This window comes from Blennius ocellaris, assembly GCF_963422515.1.
Source record: "Blennius ocellaris genome assembly, chromosome: 19".
In the NCBI taxonomy this organism is placed as follows: Eukaryota; Metazoa; Chordata; class Actinopteri; order Blenniiformes; family Blenniidae; genus Blennius; species Blennius ocellaris.
In genome coordinates, this window is record NC_137668.1 from 2714854 (window position 1) to 2731726 (window position 16873).

The window sequence follows — 16873 nt, forward strand, 5'->3', positions numbered from 1 at the left end:
TGTCTGATTTATCGATTCATCTGAAGCCTCAAAGGATCAGTTTTAGTGACAAGAAGAACCGGTACAAAGCGTATTGTAGCTTTCAGTGTAGAACGTGTGTTTGATGTGAAACTGCAGATTCTCCTCCGAGGCCGAGACTCAAAGTCTCAGGTGAGCAGAAGGAGAAGGAGTCTGTCACTATAAGCTGCTCAGCTCCCACTCCCTGTCCACACTCCCCTCCTCGACTCTCCTGGAGCCTCCGACAAGACGCTCACAGTCAAACTGAGCGACACACCGATGGAACCTTCACCACGAAGATCCAGGAGACCTTCACTCTGTCAGACCAACATGATGGGTTGAACATCAGCTGCTCTGCTGTGTATTATGTTGGTGGAGGACAACATGTGGAAACACCTGAGGAAAAGTTAACTCTCAGTGTTTCATGTCAGTGATCCTGTCAGCACATCAGAGTTCACATGTTTCTGATGAAGAAAGTTAACATGAGTCTTATTTTTCCCTTCAGATGCTCCTAAAGAGACGAGGGCCTCCATCAGTCCATCAGGCAGCTGGGTGAACCTGACCTGCTCCAGCAGAGCCAAACCTGCCGTCAGCAGCTTCAGCTGGTTCCAGACCAGCGGCCGTGGATCAATCAGAGTGGCTGAAGGAGCCTTTTACACCTTTAATGTGTTTGAAGGTGGAGTTTATTACTGCCTGGCTGAAAATGCTCTTGGTAGTCAGACGTCACCGTGGATTCTTGTGAACAAAGCAGGTAAATCTGCTCTTTTTCTTATTCTTATGCAAATATAGTTTATTTATATTGATATATATTTTATGTGTCGATGATTATTTATCTCAGGGTTCTGAAACGTTTATGACCAAAAGAGACGCTTTTGCACCTTTTCACCAAATACCTTTGGTCTGGAGCTGCAATTTTTAAGTTTTCACGTCTTTATGTGTCATGACTACAACTTCACATTTTTTTTATTATTATTTTAGCGTTTTATTTTTTAAAAACATGAGGCCACTCATTGTTTTCATCTGTATATAACAATTTGAGTTGTTTTGACTTTTACAAATTAGAAATGTAACAACAAATCTATGTTTTTCCATTATTTAAACTGATTTTAGGCATTTTAACATCTTCTACCATTTTAGCTTTTTCAACCTATTTTGTGTTATTGAAGCAAATTCAGCCAGTTTGATGACCAAGACTTTTTTTTTTTTGGATGAAGGTTGCAGACCCTAAAAGGAATATTTAAACAATGAAATCGTTTTGGATGGACACTCATTACTTGTGCTGGTCTTTTCATTAACTTTCAGGTCTTTAGGGTTAAAAATGATAGTTATGGAAATAATGAAACACACTTTGTTGATTTTTCAGCTCAGCAACATGAGACCTAATAAAAAAGTTATTTCCACATTTTCATTGATTCTTTACTTTTCTTTTTAAAGATATTTTATTACTTTTCAGTTTATACAAGAAAATGTTGGAAGCAAACATAAAAAGTGCCACATATTACACACACAGAGCATGGTGAACCACAATCTTCACACGGTGACAAAACAAATGATGAAAATTAAATGAAGACATATGAACTACACACACACACACACACACACACACACACACACACACTCACTCACTCACTCACTCACTCACTCACTCACTCACTCACTCACTCACTCACTCACTCACTCACTCACTCACTCACTCACTCACTCACTCACTCACTCACTCACTCACTCACTCACTCACTCACTCACTCACTCACTCACTCACTCACACACACACACACACACACACATTTCTTTTTTCACTACATTTGTGTTGACTCTTGCAGATAAAGCAAACTCTTGCCTAACAAACACAGAAGTGTCAGTACTAAGATCCGGCGTCTCTCTGCAGATGATCAATGGTTTGGACTCAACATACTGATGATCCTGCAAGTTGTAGCTCTCTACACTACACTCGTCGTCTTTGAGTGGTGAGACAAACTTTTACATCTGTGGACACTGTAATCTGTTAAATGTTACTGTTCAACATGTTCACAGGTTTGTTTGTTTTTTTTTCTTCCAGCTGGTTCAGATTGAGATTTTGCTGCAAACAAGTGAAGGTAAACAATCTGTTGTCATTGGTATACATAATAGTCTAATAAAGAAGAGCATCTTACTGTCAACAACTCTTGAAGTTACTCTCTTACTAATGTAAAGTGTAGATTGACCAGACTTCATCATTTGTCTGAATATATCGACGTTTCATGGCCTGTTGATGAAGCAGGGTGTCAAACATCAGGCCTGTGGGGCAAAACTTGTCCACAAGACGCTCCAATCTGGACAAACCACCGAGGAAATGGTGGAAATTTCAAAGAAAACTTTGATTGTTAACAGATTTTGTAAGTCTGGTAAACGCAACACAACACTGAGACCAGAACATGTATAATGCAAAATAGAAAGGATAAGTTTCTTTTGGACATTTTCACTGTACTTTACACCTGAAAGTTTCATTAAAATTGGTTTTATGTTGAGATTGGAGTCATTTTCACTATTAATTGTTTGTATTTTGTGAAAACAGACATGTGTATCACGTACACTCTACGCCACGACAAAAAAAACCAACTTTGAATTTGTAGGAAAAATAGCTGCCGTGATGCTTTTACTTATTAAACATGACATGTTTTTCTTCTGCATTGTGTTATTATGACTAGCATGTAAGAACACCTTGTCCAGGAGATACACAGATGTCGCAGTATCAGAGGAATTTATAGTTTGAGACTTTGTCTTATCGCTGCCTGCACACTCAATTGTTTCGAAAATAATGTTCAGACAACTCCAACAAGCTCTCAGATGATGATTTGTGACTTTCACTCCTTGCCACAAGATTTTCTTGAATGCTTTTTGAATCTTTTCAGTTATTCTCCGATCTGATTTCTCTCCTTGAGGTTTTACTTGAAATTGTCCCAAGGTCATCAGGCTCCAGCTCCCCAAAGTCACCAGTTTTGGTCGTGCCCGTTGCTACTTTCCTATTGGTTGCAAATATTTGATTCCATTTCAATTTGCACCATGGCACAATGGGAATGGACAGCCCTCACAGCACTATTTGGAGTTTTACCTCCGACTCTGGTTCTGTGGTCAAGTTTAACAAAAGCTGGAGGCCTTTCTTCAGACATGTTGAGGGATTGGTGTTTGCTGCTGTTCCAGACTGACTGATTTGAGTAAAGGTCCCGACGATGCGTGGTGGCGACGGAATGGTTTTAACTTTCACTTTAAAAAAAAAATACTGTGTGCATTTTACAGTTGATCAATCTATGACCAGAACGGGAGTGTATTTTGGTTTTTCCCTATCTTTCCTTTTTTTTTCTTCTTCTTTCTTTCCTTCTTTTTTTATATTAATTAACAATTTTTTTTCATTTGTTTCATTAGGGGGGTGTTACTCTCACACCCCGAGCACAAGTGGCTTCAAAATAAAAGTATTGGGCATTTAAAAAAAACAAAAAACTGTCCCAACAAAATGTAAAGGCTACAACATCACTACTTCACTGAAGATGAACTGTGTTTGACCCTCCTGCATTAAAGGGTTCAGTGACTGGCCAGAGTCTCCTCCCTGTAGACGGTCGATCACATTAGAGTTTCATTGCTTCATTTCAAGACTCTGAACTGTACGAGTGTCATATTTGCAGCAGATCAGTGTAACTGTTGAAGCCCTGAAGGCTCTTGGTGTCGTTTGGTTTCCACACAGGACTCACCAGAAGGAGACTACGTCAACACGGTGAACCAGAGTCCAGCATCACGGCGAACCAGAGTCCAGCATCACGGCGAACCAGAGTCCAGCATCACGGTGAACCAGAGTCCAGCATCACGGTGAACCAGAGTCCAGCATCACGGCGAACCAGAGTCCAGCATCACGGCGAACCAGAGTCCAGCATCACGGCGAACCAGAGTCCAGCATCACCGTGAACCAGAGTCCAGCTTCACGGCGAACCAGAGTCCAGCTTCACGGCGAACCAGAGTCCAGCATCACGGCGAACCAGAGTCCAGCTTCACGGCGAACCAGAGTCCAGCATCACGGTGAACCAGAGTCCAGCATCACGGTGAACCAGAGTCCAGCATCACGGTGAACCAGAGTCCAGCATCACGGTGAACCAGAGTCCAGCATCACGGCGAACCAGAGTCCAGCATCACGGCGAACCAGAGTCCAGCATCACGGTGAACCAGAGTCCAGCATCACGGCGAACCAGAGTCCAGCATCACGGCGAACCAGAGTCCAGCATCACGGTGAACCAGAGTCCAGCTTCACGGTGAACCAGAGTCCAGCATCACGGTGAACCAGAGTCCAGCATCACGGTGAACCAGAGTCCAGCATCACGAGCCACAAGCAGAAGACCAAGCTGTTAAAACCATTAACAGCATCGCCTGCTTCATCAAATCCTATAATTCTTGTTGTGAAATCTGTCGTTCTGCTTTTATGAGCTTTATGCATCGACAACAGAAAACTATTAAATTCTTCTTTTTTCTTCTTGAGAAAATTGTTCTATTAATGCTTTCCAGACACGTCCTGCAGGACATGGAGGTCACAGTTATACCACCCAATGTTACTTCAATCATTTCTCTCACATGTTTCGGGCCAAATTTAATAGCTGCCTTTTCAGTTCAGAAACATAAAATTACAACTCAAGGTGATCAGTATCATCTGTTTTCAGAAATAAATTGATTGTGTATCGTCTATAAAACAATGGAAATTAATGACTTATTCATTATTATTATTCTCTACTGCAGTGATTCCCAACCAGGGGGGTCATGAAGCTGGCTTCAGTATCATAGTTTTTTATAGATAACGGTTTTTTTAAATGGCAGTGTTTTGGGCCAAGAGAAAAAGCTGAATTGATCAAAAATAAAAAAGGGACATTAGAGCTGAAGGTCTTTTGTGGTGAGAAACTGGAAAATGAAAGTTTGAAACTATGCACCCCCAGATGGTGTATAAACCCAAGTAAAGAGTTTATCCTCAGAGAAAAGGAACTCACCGTGATGCAATATTACAGAGAAACTATATTTCACATATAGTGATTTGAGAGGTTCCATGAAGCCTTTCGTGGTCATACAGGGTGTGGCGGGTCGCTGAGGTTTACAGTGGTGAAAACGTAGGCCCCTCGTGAAACATGTTATGAACCACTGGAAGTCCCAACACAGAACCCTGTGGAACTTCACTTCATTAACATGAATGTAAAAGTTAATATCATTATTATTATTATTACTGCTACTACATCATTATTATTGTCATTAACAACAACAATAATAGAGTACAGTTATTTTATTTTTTTGTCGTATTGAGGTGTAGAAAAAAGTTTGAATAAATCCAAAGTTAACAAACCCCCACAGAAATAAGCTACAGGTGGAATTGCCAGGCTCTTATGTTGAAGGTCCTTCCTGTGCTGTGTTGTTGTGGTTTCCTCGACTTGACGGCTTCATTGAACATGTCGGCGTCTCTCAGGGTGATCCAGCCGGCGGTCGGAGCGCTCCGTGCGGCCGGCCGCAGCTCGCTGCTACGAGCGAGAGAGCCGCGGCGGGGTCCGGGGGTCGGGCGCTGGAGGTCGGATACACTCACAGGTACGGACCGCTGCCTCCGGAGCTCACCGTCGCCAGTCCGCTCCGTCCCTGCAGGTTCCACCGGGGCGGGGGGGCTGCTGCAGGGGAACCGGCCGCACGGAGAACCGGCCGCAGCAGACAGAACCGGCTCCATACAGCCGGATAAAGAGAACGCACGTGTGAAACTTTATGCACAGACCGGAAGTTTCCCACTTTAAGAGCGGCTGCGTGAACTTTAACCCGCACTTTAAGATTAAGGTCTGGAGCGTCAAGCTGGAGGAGACACAGGAAGTGTCAGAGACTGGACCTTTGATTCAAGGCCACCTGGAAGGAAGAAAGACTGGAACATTGATCCAAACTGCTTAAAGTCTCAGGCTGGTCTTGGTCTTGACTCGGCCCTTAAAGGGTCATATAAAGTGAAATTAACTCTCTAAAGGTTTTCCAGCAGTACTAATCGTCTCCATACCTGGAACGACGCCCCAGAGGTGTAGAAAGTGTGTCCTCTCTCTCCTTTTCTTGTTCCAGGTTTTAAAAAGTGTGTTGCTCCAACCAGCCAATCAGAACTCAATCCTGATATAGTGTCATCAGGGGTTTAGCCAATCACAATCAAGGTAGGCTCCTCCCCTTTGACTTCTCCCACAATCAGCCAGCTCTGCTTTGGCACATGGCACCACGAGAGGAAGTACTTCCTCCTCTTCCCATAGATGGGCATGTGTGGGCGGAGCCAGTCCAGCTCACACAGACACAGCAGATTCTGAATGCAGCTCCTATGATCCAGTATTCTAATGGAGTTTAAGATGGATTTGGACCAATAAACTGTGAATCCAAGGTTTTTAATATGACCATTTAAAAAACTTGGAGCTTCTCTGGTCTTGGTCTGTTTGTTTATTTGTTTATTTTCAGTGACCATATAGAAAAAAACATTGATCGTAAAGAAAAGATGCTTCGTACCAGATTTAGCCATGGCAAGTTTCTCTCTGCAGTCCCTGGCCAGGAACACAACATTATAATTCATATTACAAATAAAGCCTACAGGACAAATTAGTGACATTAGCAATAACCATAAAAATATATCACATTTTCTTTTTTTTTCTTCTAAAATTCACACAGAATATTGAAAATGTTATACAATCCATTATACAAACAACGCAACGAGCAGGAACTGATTACAACACATTATAAATATAACCTACAGTAAAACGAGAGAAAATAATAATAACGGCTTTAAATGAAAAGTTGTTTAAAGGTGAAGGATCTTTTGAGGATGACACACTTCCTGTGAGCCATGGAGCAGAATGTTCTGGTTATCCAGAGTAAAGTTTTTTCAATGGCGGTGGAGTGGTATTATTCATAATTTTGAAAACGATTCTTTGATTAGTGTATAGAATTAAACTTTCAAATGACTTGGTCCTTTAAAGTGTTGGTCTGGATTTTGTCCCGGGTTAGGTTCTGACGATAATAATCCTGTTAATGATTCTTCCTCTCCTTGTGTTTTCCTCAGGAGACAACCTCAGGCCACTAGAGGGCGTCAGAGTCCTGGACTTGACAAGGTCAGATCAGTTTGTATGATAACAGTGAGAAGAAGTGATTTTTTAATTTTTAAATGCTGAACTCGTCCCATCAGGATCATTTAAGTGAATGAGTGAAGTGTTTTCAGGGTTCTGGCTGGTCCCTTCACCTCCATGATCCTGGGAGATCTGGGAGCCGAGGTGATCAAAGTGGAGAAACCAGGTCAGGAATCAAACCTTCACCCTGTCACTCAGACCAGCTTCAGTTTGGACTGAGGGATTTCAGTGTGTGTGTGTGTGTGTGTGTGTGTGTGTGTGTGTGTGTGTGTGTGTGTGTGTGTGTGTGTGTGTGTGTGTGTGTGTGTGTGTGTGTGTGTGTGTGTGTGTGTGTGTGTGTGGTTGAGCAGGTGCAGGTGATGACACCCGGGCCTGGGGTCCTCCCTTTGTGGGCTCAGAGAGCACATACTTCCTCAGCGTTAACCGTAACAAGAAGGTCAGCCGGGGGAAAACACGCACGCACGCACGCACGCACGCACACACACACACACACACACACACACACACACACACACACACACACACACACACACACACACACACACACACACACACACACACACACACACACACACACACACACACACACACAGTTAACTGACCAGTTTGAATCAACGGCTCTATGACAACATGACTACTGGAACTTAATGCTGGAATAAAGTTACTAAACACCAGTAAAGTTACTTAAGTCAGTGAATACAAACAGAATTAGTTACTTTTAAATGGAACAAAAGATGCTCGATAGTCTGGACGTTAGAGAAGGAAGATGCTCGATAATCGGATGTTAGAGGAGGAACATGCTCTATAATCTGGTTGTTAGAGGAGGAAGGTGCTCTATAATCTGGCTGTTAGAGGAGGAAGATGCTCTATAATCTGGATGTTAGAGAAGGAATATGGTCCATAATCTGGATGTTAGAGGAGGAAGATGCTCTATAATCTGGATGTTAGAGAAGGAATATGGTCCATAATCTGGATGTTAGAGGAGGAAGATGCTCTATAATCTGGTTGTTAGAGGAGGAAGATGCTCTATAATCTGGTTGTTAGAGGAGGAAGATGCTCTATAATCTGGATGTTAGAGGAGGAAGATGCTTTATAATCTGGATGTTAGAGGAGGAAGATGCTTTATAATCTGGATGTTAGAGGAGGAAGGTGTTGTATAATCTGGATGTTAGAGGAGGAAGATGCTTTATAATCTGGATGTTAGAGGAGGAAGATGCTTTATAATCTGGATGTTAGAGGAGGAAGATGCTTTATAATCTGGATGTTAGAGGAGGAAGATGCTTTATAATCTGGATGTTAGAGGAGGAAGGTGTTGTATTATCTGGATGTTAGAGGAGGAAGATGCTTTATAATCTGGATGTTAGAGGAGGAAGATGCTTTATAATCTGGATGTTAGAGGAGGAAGATGCTTTATAATCTGGATGTTAGAGGAGGAAGGTGTTGTATAATCTGGATGTTAGAGGAGGAAGATGCTTTATAATCTGGATGTTAGAGGAGGAAGATGCTTTATAATCTGGATGTTAGAGGAGGGAGATGCTTTATAATCTGGATGTTAGAGGAGGAAGATGCTTTATAATCTGGATGTTAGAGGAGGAAGGTGTTGTATAACCTGGATGTTAGAGGAGGAAGATGCTTTATAATCTGGATGTTAGAGGAGGAAGATGCTTTATAATCTGGATATTAGAGGAGGAAGATGCTTTATAATCTGGATGTTAGAGGAGGAAGATGCTATATAATCTGGATGTTAGAGGAGGAAGATGCCTTATAATCTGGATATTAGAGGAGGAAGATGCTTTATAATCTGGATGTTAGAGGAGGAAGATGCTCTATAATCTGGATATTAGAGGAGGAATATGCTCTATAATCTGGATGTTAGAGGAGGAAGATGCTCTATAATCTGGATGTTAGAGGAGGAAGATGCTCTATAATCTGGATGTTAGAGGAGGAAGATGGTCCATAAACTGGATGTTAGAGGAGGAATATGCTCTATTATCTGGATGTTAGAGGAGGAAGATGCTTTATAATCTGGATGTTAGAGGAGGAAGGTGTTGTATAATCTGGATGTTAGAGGAGGAAGATGCTTTATAATCTGGATGTTAGAGGAGGAAGATGCTTTATAATCTGGATGTTAGAGGAGGAAGATGCTTTATAATCTGGATGTTAGAGGAGGAAGATGCTTTATAATCTGGATGTTAGAGGAGGAAGGTGTTGTATAATCTGGATGTTAGAGGAGGAAGATGCTTTATAATCTGGATGTTAGAGGAGGAAGATGCTTTATAATCTGGATGTTAGAGGAGGAAGATGCTTTATAATCTGGATGTTAGAGGAGGAAGGTGTTGTATAATCTGGATGTTAGAGGAGGAAGATGCTTTATAATCTGGATGTTAGAGGAGGAAGATGCTTTATAATCTGGATGTTAGAGGAGGAAGATGCTTTATAATCTGGATGTTAGAGGAGGAAGGTGTTGTATAATCTGGATGTTAGAGGAGGAAGATGCTTTATAATCTGGATGTTAGAGGAGGAAGATGCTTTATAATCTGGATGTTAGAGGAGGAAGATGCTTTATAATCTGGATGTTAGAGGAGGAAGATGCTTTATAATCTGGATGTTAGAGGAGGAAGGTGTTGTATAATCTGGATGTTAGAGGAGGAAGATGCTTTATAATCTGGATGTTAGAGGAGGAAGATGCTTTATAATCTGGATGTTAGAGGAGGAAGATGCTTTATAATCTGGATGTTAGAGGAGGAAGGTGTTGTATAATCTGGATGTTAGAGGAGGAAGATGCTTTATAATCTGGATGTTAGAGGAGGAAGATGCTTTATATTCTGGATATTAGAGGAGGAAGATGCTTTATAATCTGGATGTTAGAGGAGGAAGATGCTTTATAATCTGGATGTTAGAGGAGGAAGATGCTTTATAATCTGGATATTAGAGGAAGAAGATGCTCTATAATCTGGATGTTAGAGGAGGAAGATGCTTTATAATCTGGATGTTAGAGGAGGAAGATGCTCTATAATCTGGATGTTAGAGGAGGAAGATGCTCTATAATCTGGATGTTAGAGGAGGAAGATGCTCTATAATCTGGATGTTAGAGGAGGAAGATGCTTTATAATCTGGATATTAGAGGAGGAAGATGCTTTATAATCTGGATGTTAGAGGAGGAAGATGCTATATAATCTGGATGTTAGAGGAGGAAGATGCTCTATAATCTGGATGTTAGAGGAGGAAGATGGTCCATAAACTGGATGTTAGAGGAGGAATATGCTGTATAATCTGATGTTAGAGGAGGAACATGCTCTATAATCTGGATGTTAGAGGAGGAAGATGCTATATAATCTGGATGTTAGAGGAGGAAGATGCCTTATAATCGAGATATTAGAGGAGGGAGATGCTTTATAATCTGGATGTTAGAGGAGGAAGATGCTTTATAATCTGGATGTTAGAGGAGGAAGATGCTTTATAATCTGGATGTTAGAGGAGGAAGATGCTTTATAATCTGGATATTAGAGGAGGAAGATGCTCTATAATCCTGATGTTTGAGGAGGAAGATGCTTTATATTCTGGATATTAGAGGAGGAAGATGCTTTATAATCTGGATGTTAGAGGAGGAAGATGCTTTATAATCTGGATATTAGAGGAGGAAGATGCTCTATAATCTGGATGTTAGAGGAGGAAGATGCTTTATAATCTGGATGTTAGAGGAGGAAGATGCTCTATAATCTGGATGTTAGAGGAGGAAGATGCTCTATAATCTGGATGTTAGAGGAGAAAGATGCTCTATAATCTGGATGTTAGAGGAGGAAGGTGTTGTATAATCTGGATGTTAGAGGAGGAAGATGCTTTATAATCTGGATGTTAGAGGAGGAAGATGCTCTATAATCTGGATGTTAGAGGAGGAAGATGCTCTATAATCTGGATGTTAGAGGAGGAAGATGGTGTATAATCTGATGTTAGAGGAGGAACATGCTCTATAATCTGGATGTTAGAGGAGGAAGATGCTATATAATCTGGATGTTAGAGGAGGAAGATGCCTTATAATCGAGATATTAGAGGAGGGAGATGCTTTATAATCTGGATGTTAGAGGAGGAAGATGCTTTATAATCTGGATGTTTGAGGAGGAAGATGCTTTATAATCTGGATGTTAGAGGAGGAAGATGCTTTATAATCTGGATATTAGAGGAGGAAGATGCTCTATAATCCTGATGTTTGAGGAGGAAGATGCTTTATATTCTGGATATTAGAGGAGGAAGATGCTTTATAATCTGGATGTTAGAGGAGGAAGATGCTTTATAATCTGGATATTAGAGGAGGAAGATGCTCTATAATCTGGATGTTAGAGGAGGAAGATGCTTTATAATCTGGATGTTAGAGGAGGAAGATGCTCTATAATCTGGATGTTAGAGGAGGAAGATGCTCTATAATCTGGATGTTAGAGGAGGAAGATGCTCTATAATCTGGATGTTGGAGGAGGAAGATGCTTTATAATCTGGATGTTAGAGGAGGAAGATGCTCTGTAATCTGGATGTTAGAGGAGGAAGATGCTCTATAATCTGGATGTTAGAGGAGGAAGGTGTTGTATAATCTGGATGTTAGAGGAGGAAGATGCTTTATAATCTGGATGTTAGAGGAGGAAGATGCTTTATAATCTGGATATTAGAGGAGGAAGATGCTTTATAATCTGGATGTTAGAGGAGGAAGATGCTTTATAATCTGGATGTTAGAGGAGGAAGATGCTTTATAATCTGGATGTTAGAGGAGGAAGGTGTTGTATAATCTGGATGTTAGAGGAGGAAGATGCTTTATAATCTGGATGTTAGAGGAGGAAGATGCTTTATAATCTGGATGTTAGAGGAGGAAGATGCTTTATAATCTGGATGTTAGAGGAGGAAGGTGTTGTATAATCTGGATGTTAGAGGAGGAAGATGCTTTATAATCTGGATGTTAGAGGAGGAAGATGCTTTATAATCTGGATGTTAGAGGAGGGAGATGCTTTATAATCTGGATGTTAGAGGAGGAAGATGCTTTATAATCTCGATGTTAGAGGAGGAAGATGCTTTATAATCTGGATGTTAGAGGATGAAGATGCTTTATAATCTGGATGTTAGAGGAGGAAGGTGTTGTATAATCTGGATGTTAGAGGAGGAAGATGCTTTATAATCTGGATGTTAGAGGAGGAAGGTGTTGTATAATCTGGATGTTAGAGGAGGAAGATGCTTTATAATCTGGATGTTAGAGGAGGAAGATGCTTTATAATCTGGATGTTAGAGGAGGAAGATGCTTTATAATCTGGATGTTAGAGGAGGAAGGTGTTGTATAATCTGGATGTTAGAGGAGGAAGATGCTTTATAATCTGGATGTTAGAGGAGAAAGATGCTCTATAATCTGGATGTTAGAGGAGGAAGGTGTTGTATAATCTGGATGTTAGAGGAGGAAGATGCTTTATAATCTGGATGTTAGAGGAGGAAGATGCTCTATAATCTGGATGTTAGAGGAGGAAGATGCTCTATAATCTGGATGTTAGAGGAGGAAGATGGTCCATAAACTGGATGTTAGAGGAGGAATATGCTGTATAATCTGATGTTAGAGGAGGAACATGCTCTATAATCTGGATGTTAGAGGAGGAAGATGCTATATAATCTGGATGTTAGAGGAGGAAGATGCCTTATAATCGAGATATTAGAGGAGGGAGATGCTTTATAATCTGGATGTTAGAGGAGGAAGATGCTTTATAATCTGGATGTTAGAGGAGGAAGATGCTTTATAATCTGGATGTTAGAGGAGGAAGATGCTTTATAATCTGGATATTAGAGGAGGAAGATGCTCTATAATCCTGATGTTTGAGGAGGAAGATGCTTTATATTCTGGATATTAGAGGAGGAAGATGCTTTATAATCTGGATGTTAGAGGAGGAAGATGCTTTATAATCTGGATATTAGAGGAGGAAGATGCTCTATAATCTGGATGTTAGAGGAGGAAGATGCTTTATAATCTGGATGTTAGAGGAGGAAGATGCTCTATAATCTGGATGTTAGAGGAGGAAGATGCTCTATAATCTGGATGTTAGAGGAGGAAGATGCTCTATAATCTGGATGTTGGAGGAGGAAGATGCTTTATAATCTGGATGTTAGAGGAGGAAGATGCTCTGTAATCTGGATGTTAGAGGAGGAAGATGCTCTATAATCTGGATGTTAGAGGAGGAAGGTGTTGTATAATCTGGATGTTAGAGGAGGAAGATGCTTTATAATCTGGATGTTAGAGGAGGAAGATGCTTTATAATCTGGATATTAGAGGAGGAAGATGCTTTATAATCTGGATGTTAGAGGAGGAAGATGCTTTATAATCTGGATGTTAGAGGAGGAAGATGCTTTATAATCTGGATGTTAGAGGAGGAAGGTGTTGTATAATCTGGATGTTAGAGGAGGAAGATGCTTTATAATCTGGATGTTAGAGGAGGAAGATGCTTTATAATCTGGATGTTAGAGGAGGAAGATGCTTTATAATCTGGATGTTAGAGGAGGAAGGTGTTGTATAATCTGGATGTTAGAGGAGGAAGATGCTTTATAATCTGGATGTTAGAGGAGGAAGATGCTTTATAATCTGGATGTTAGAGGAGGAAGATGCTTTATAATCTCGATGTTAGAGGAGGAAGATGCTTTATAATCTGGATGTTAGAGGAGGAAGGTGTTGTATAATCTGGATGTTAGAGGAGGAAGATGCTTTATAATCTGGATGTTAGAGGAGGAAGATGCTTTATAATCTGGATGTTAGAGGAGGAAGATGCTTTATAATCTGGATGTTAGAGGAGGAAGATGCTTTATAATCTGGATGTTAGAGGAGTAAGATGCTTTATAATCTGGATGTTAGAGGAGTAAGATGCTTTATAATCTGGATGTTAGAGGAGGAAGATGCTTTATAATCTGGATGTTAGAGGAGGAAGATGCTTTATAATCTGGATGTTAGAGGAGGAAGGTGTTGTATAATCTGGATGTTAGAGGAGGAAGATGCTTTATAATCTGGATGTTAGAGGAGGAAGATGCTTTATAATCTGGATGTTAGAGGAGGAAGGTGTTGTATAATCTGGATGTTAGAGGAGGAAGATGCTTTATAATCTGGATGTTAGAGGAGGAAGATGCTTTATAATCTGGATGTTAGAGGAGGAAGGTGTTGTATAATCTGGATGTTAGAGGAGGGAGATGCTTTATAATCTGGATGTTAGAGGAGGAAGATGCTTTATAATCTGGATGTTAGAGGAGGAAGATGCTTTATAATCTGGATGTTAGAGGAGGAAGGTGTTGTATAATCTGGATGTTAGAGGAGGAAGATGCTTTATAATCTGGATGTTAGAGGAGGAAGATGCTTTATAATCTGGATGTTAGAGGAGGAAGATGCTTTATAATCTGGATGTTAGAGGAGGAAGATGCTTTATAATCTGGATGTTAGAGGAGGAAGGTGTTGTATAATCTGGATGTTAGAGGAGGAAGATGCTTTATAATCTGGATGTTAGAGGAGGAAGGTGTTGTATAATCTGGATGTTAGAGGAGGAAGATGCTTTATAATCTGGATGTTAGAGGAGGAAGATGCTTTATAATCTGGATGTTAGAGGAGGAAGATGCTTTATAATCTGGATGTTAGAGGAGGAAGGTGTTGTATAATCTGGATGTTAGAGGAGGAAGATGCTTTATAATCTGGATGTTAGAGGAGGAAGATGCTTTATAATCTGGATGTTAGAGGAGGAAGATGCTTTATAATCTGGATGTTAGAGGAGGAAGGTGTTGTATAATCTGGATGTTAGAGGAGGAAGATGCTTTATAATCTGGATGTTAGAGGAGGAAGATGCTTTATAATCTGGATGTTAGAGGAGGAAGATGCTTTATAATCTGGATGTTAGAGGAGGAAGATGCTTTATAATCTGGATGTTAGAGGAGGAAGATGCTTTATAATCTGGATGTTAGAGGAGGAAGGTGTTGTATAATCTGGATGTTAGAGGAGGAAGATGCTTTATAATCTGGATGTTAGAGGAGGAAGATGCTTTATAATCTGGATGTTAGAGGAGGAAGATGCTTTATAATCTGGATGTTAGAGGAGGAAGATGCTTTATAATCTGGATGTTAGAGGAGGAAGATGCTTTATAATCTGGATGTTAGAGGAGGAAGATGCTTTATAATCTGGATGTTAGAGGAGGAAGATGCTTTATAATCTGGATGTTAGAGGAGGAAGATGCTTTATAATTTGGATGTTAGAGGAGGAAGGTGTTGTATAATCTGGATGTTAGAGGAGGAAGATGCTTTATAATCTGGATGTTAGAGGAGGAAGATGCTTTATAATCTGGATGTTAGAGGAGGAAGATGCTTTATAATCTGGATGTTAGAGGAGGAAGATGCTTTATAATCTGGATGTTAGAGGAGGAAGGTGTTGTATAATCTGGATGTTAGAGGAGGAAGATGCTTTATAATCTGGATGTTAGAGGAGGAAGATGCTTTATAATCTGGATGTTAGAGGAGGAAGATGCTTTATAATCTGGATGTTAGAGGAGGAAGGTGTTGTATAATCTGGATGTTAGAGGAGGAAGATGCTTTATAATCTGGATGTTAGAGGAGGAAGATGCTTTATAATCTGGATGTTAGAGGAGGAAGATGCTTTATAATCTGGATGTTAGAGGAGGAAGGTGTTGTATAATCTGGATGTTAGAGGAGGAAGATGCTTTATAATCTGGATGTTAGAGGAGGAAGATGCTTTATAATCTGGATGTTAGAGGAGGAAGATGCTTTATAATCTGGATGTTAGAGGAGGAAGATGCTTTATAATCTGGATGTTAGAGGAGGAAGGTGTTGTATAATCTGGATGTTAGAGGAGGAAGATGCTTTATAATCTGGATGTTAGAGGAGGAAGATGCTTTATAATCTGGATGTTAGAGGAGGAAGATGCTTTATAATCTGGATGTTAGAGGAGGAAGGTGTTGTATAATCTGGATGTTAGAGGAGGAAGATGCTTTATAATCTGGATGTTAGAGGAGGAAGATGCTTTATATTCTGGATATTAGAGGAGGAAGATGCTTTATAATCTGGATGTTAGAGGAGGAAGATGCTTTATAATCTGGATGTTAGAGGAGGAAGATGCTTTATAATCTGGATATTAGAGGAAGAAGATGCTCTATAATCTGGATGTTAGAGGAGGAAGATGCTTTATAATCTGGATGTTAGAGGAGGAAGATGCTCTATAATCTGGATGTTAGAGGAGGAAGATGCTCTATAATCTGGATGTTAGAGGAGGAAGATGCTCTATAATCTGGATGTTAGAGGAGGAAGATGCTTTATAATCTGGATATTAGAGGAGGAAGATGCTTTATAATCTGGATGTTAGAGGAGGAAGATGCTATATAATCTGGATGTTAGAGGAGGAAGATGCTCTATAATCTGGATGTTAGAGGAGGAAGATGGTCCATAAACTGGATGTTAGAGGAGGAATATGCTGTATAATCTGATGTTAGAGGAGGAACATGCTCTATAATCTGGATGTTAGAGGAGGAAGATGCTATATAATCTGGATGTTAGAGGAGGAAGATGCCTTATAATCGAGATATTAGAGGAGGGAGATGCTTTATAATCTGGATGTTAGAGGAGGAAGATGCTTTATAATCTGGATGTTAGAGGAGGAAGATGCTTTATAATCTGGATGTTAGAGGAGGAAGATGCTTTATAATCTGGATATTAGAGGAGGAAGATGCTCTATAATCCTGATGTTTGAGGAG

The 16873-nt window shown here is 40.4% G+C and overlaps 1 protein-coding gene across 1 annotated transcript in view; it reads left to right on the plus strand.

The window, feature by feature from the left end:
- Window positions 1-5447: 5447 nt before the first annotated feature.
- Window positions 5448-16873, plus strand: part of LOC308144165 (succinyl-CoA:glutarate CoA-transferase-like) — a gene marked incomplete at both ends in the record, with an annotated part of 81559 nt that continues 70133 nt past the window's right edge. Inside the window, 4 exons of the mRNA XM_080515223.1 lie at window positions 5448-5580; window positions 7061-7109; window positions 7217-7290; window positions 7475-7560. Of these exons, the coding sequence (XP_080371349.1) occupies window positions 5448-5580; window positions 7061-7109; window positions 7217-7290; window positions 7475-7560 (342 nt within the window). The remainder of the gene's footprint in view (window positions 5581-7060; window positions 7110-7216; window positions 7291-7474; window positions 7561-16873) is intronic.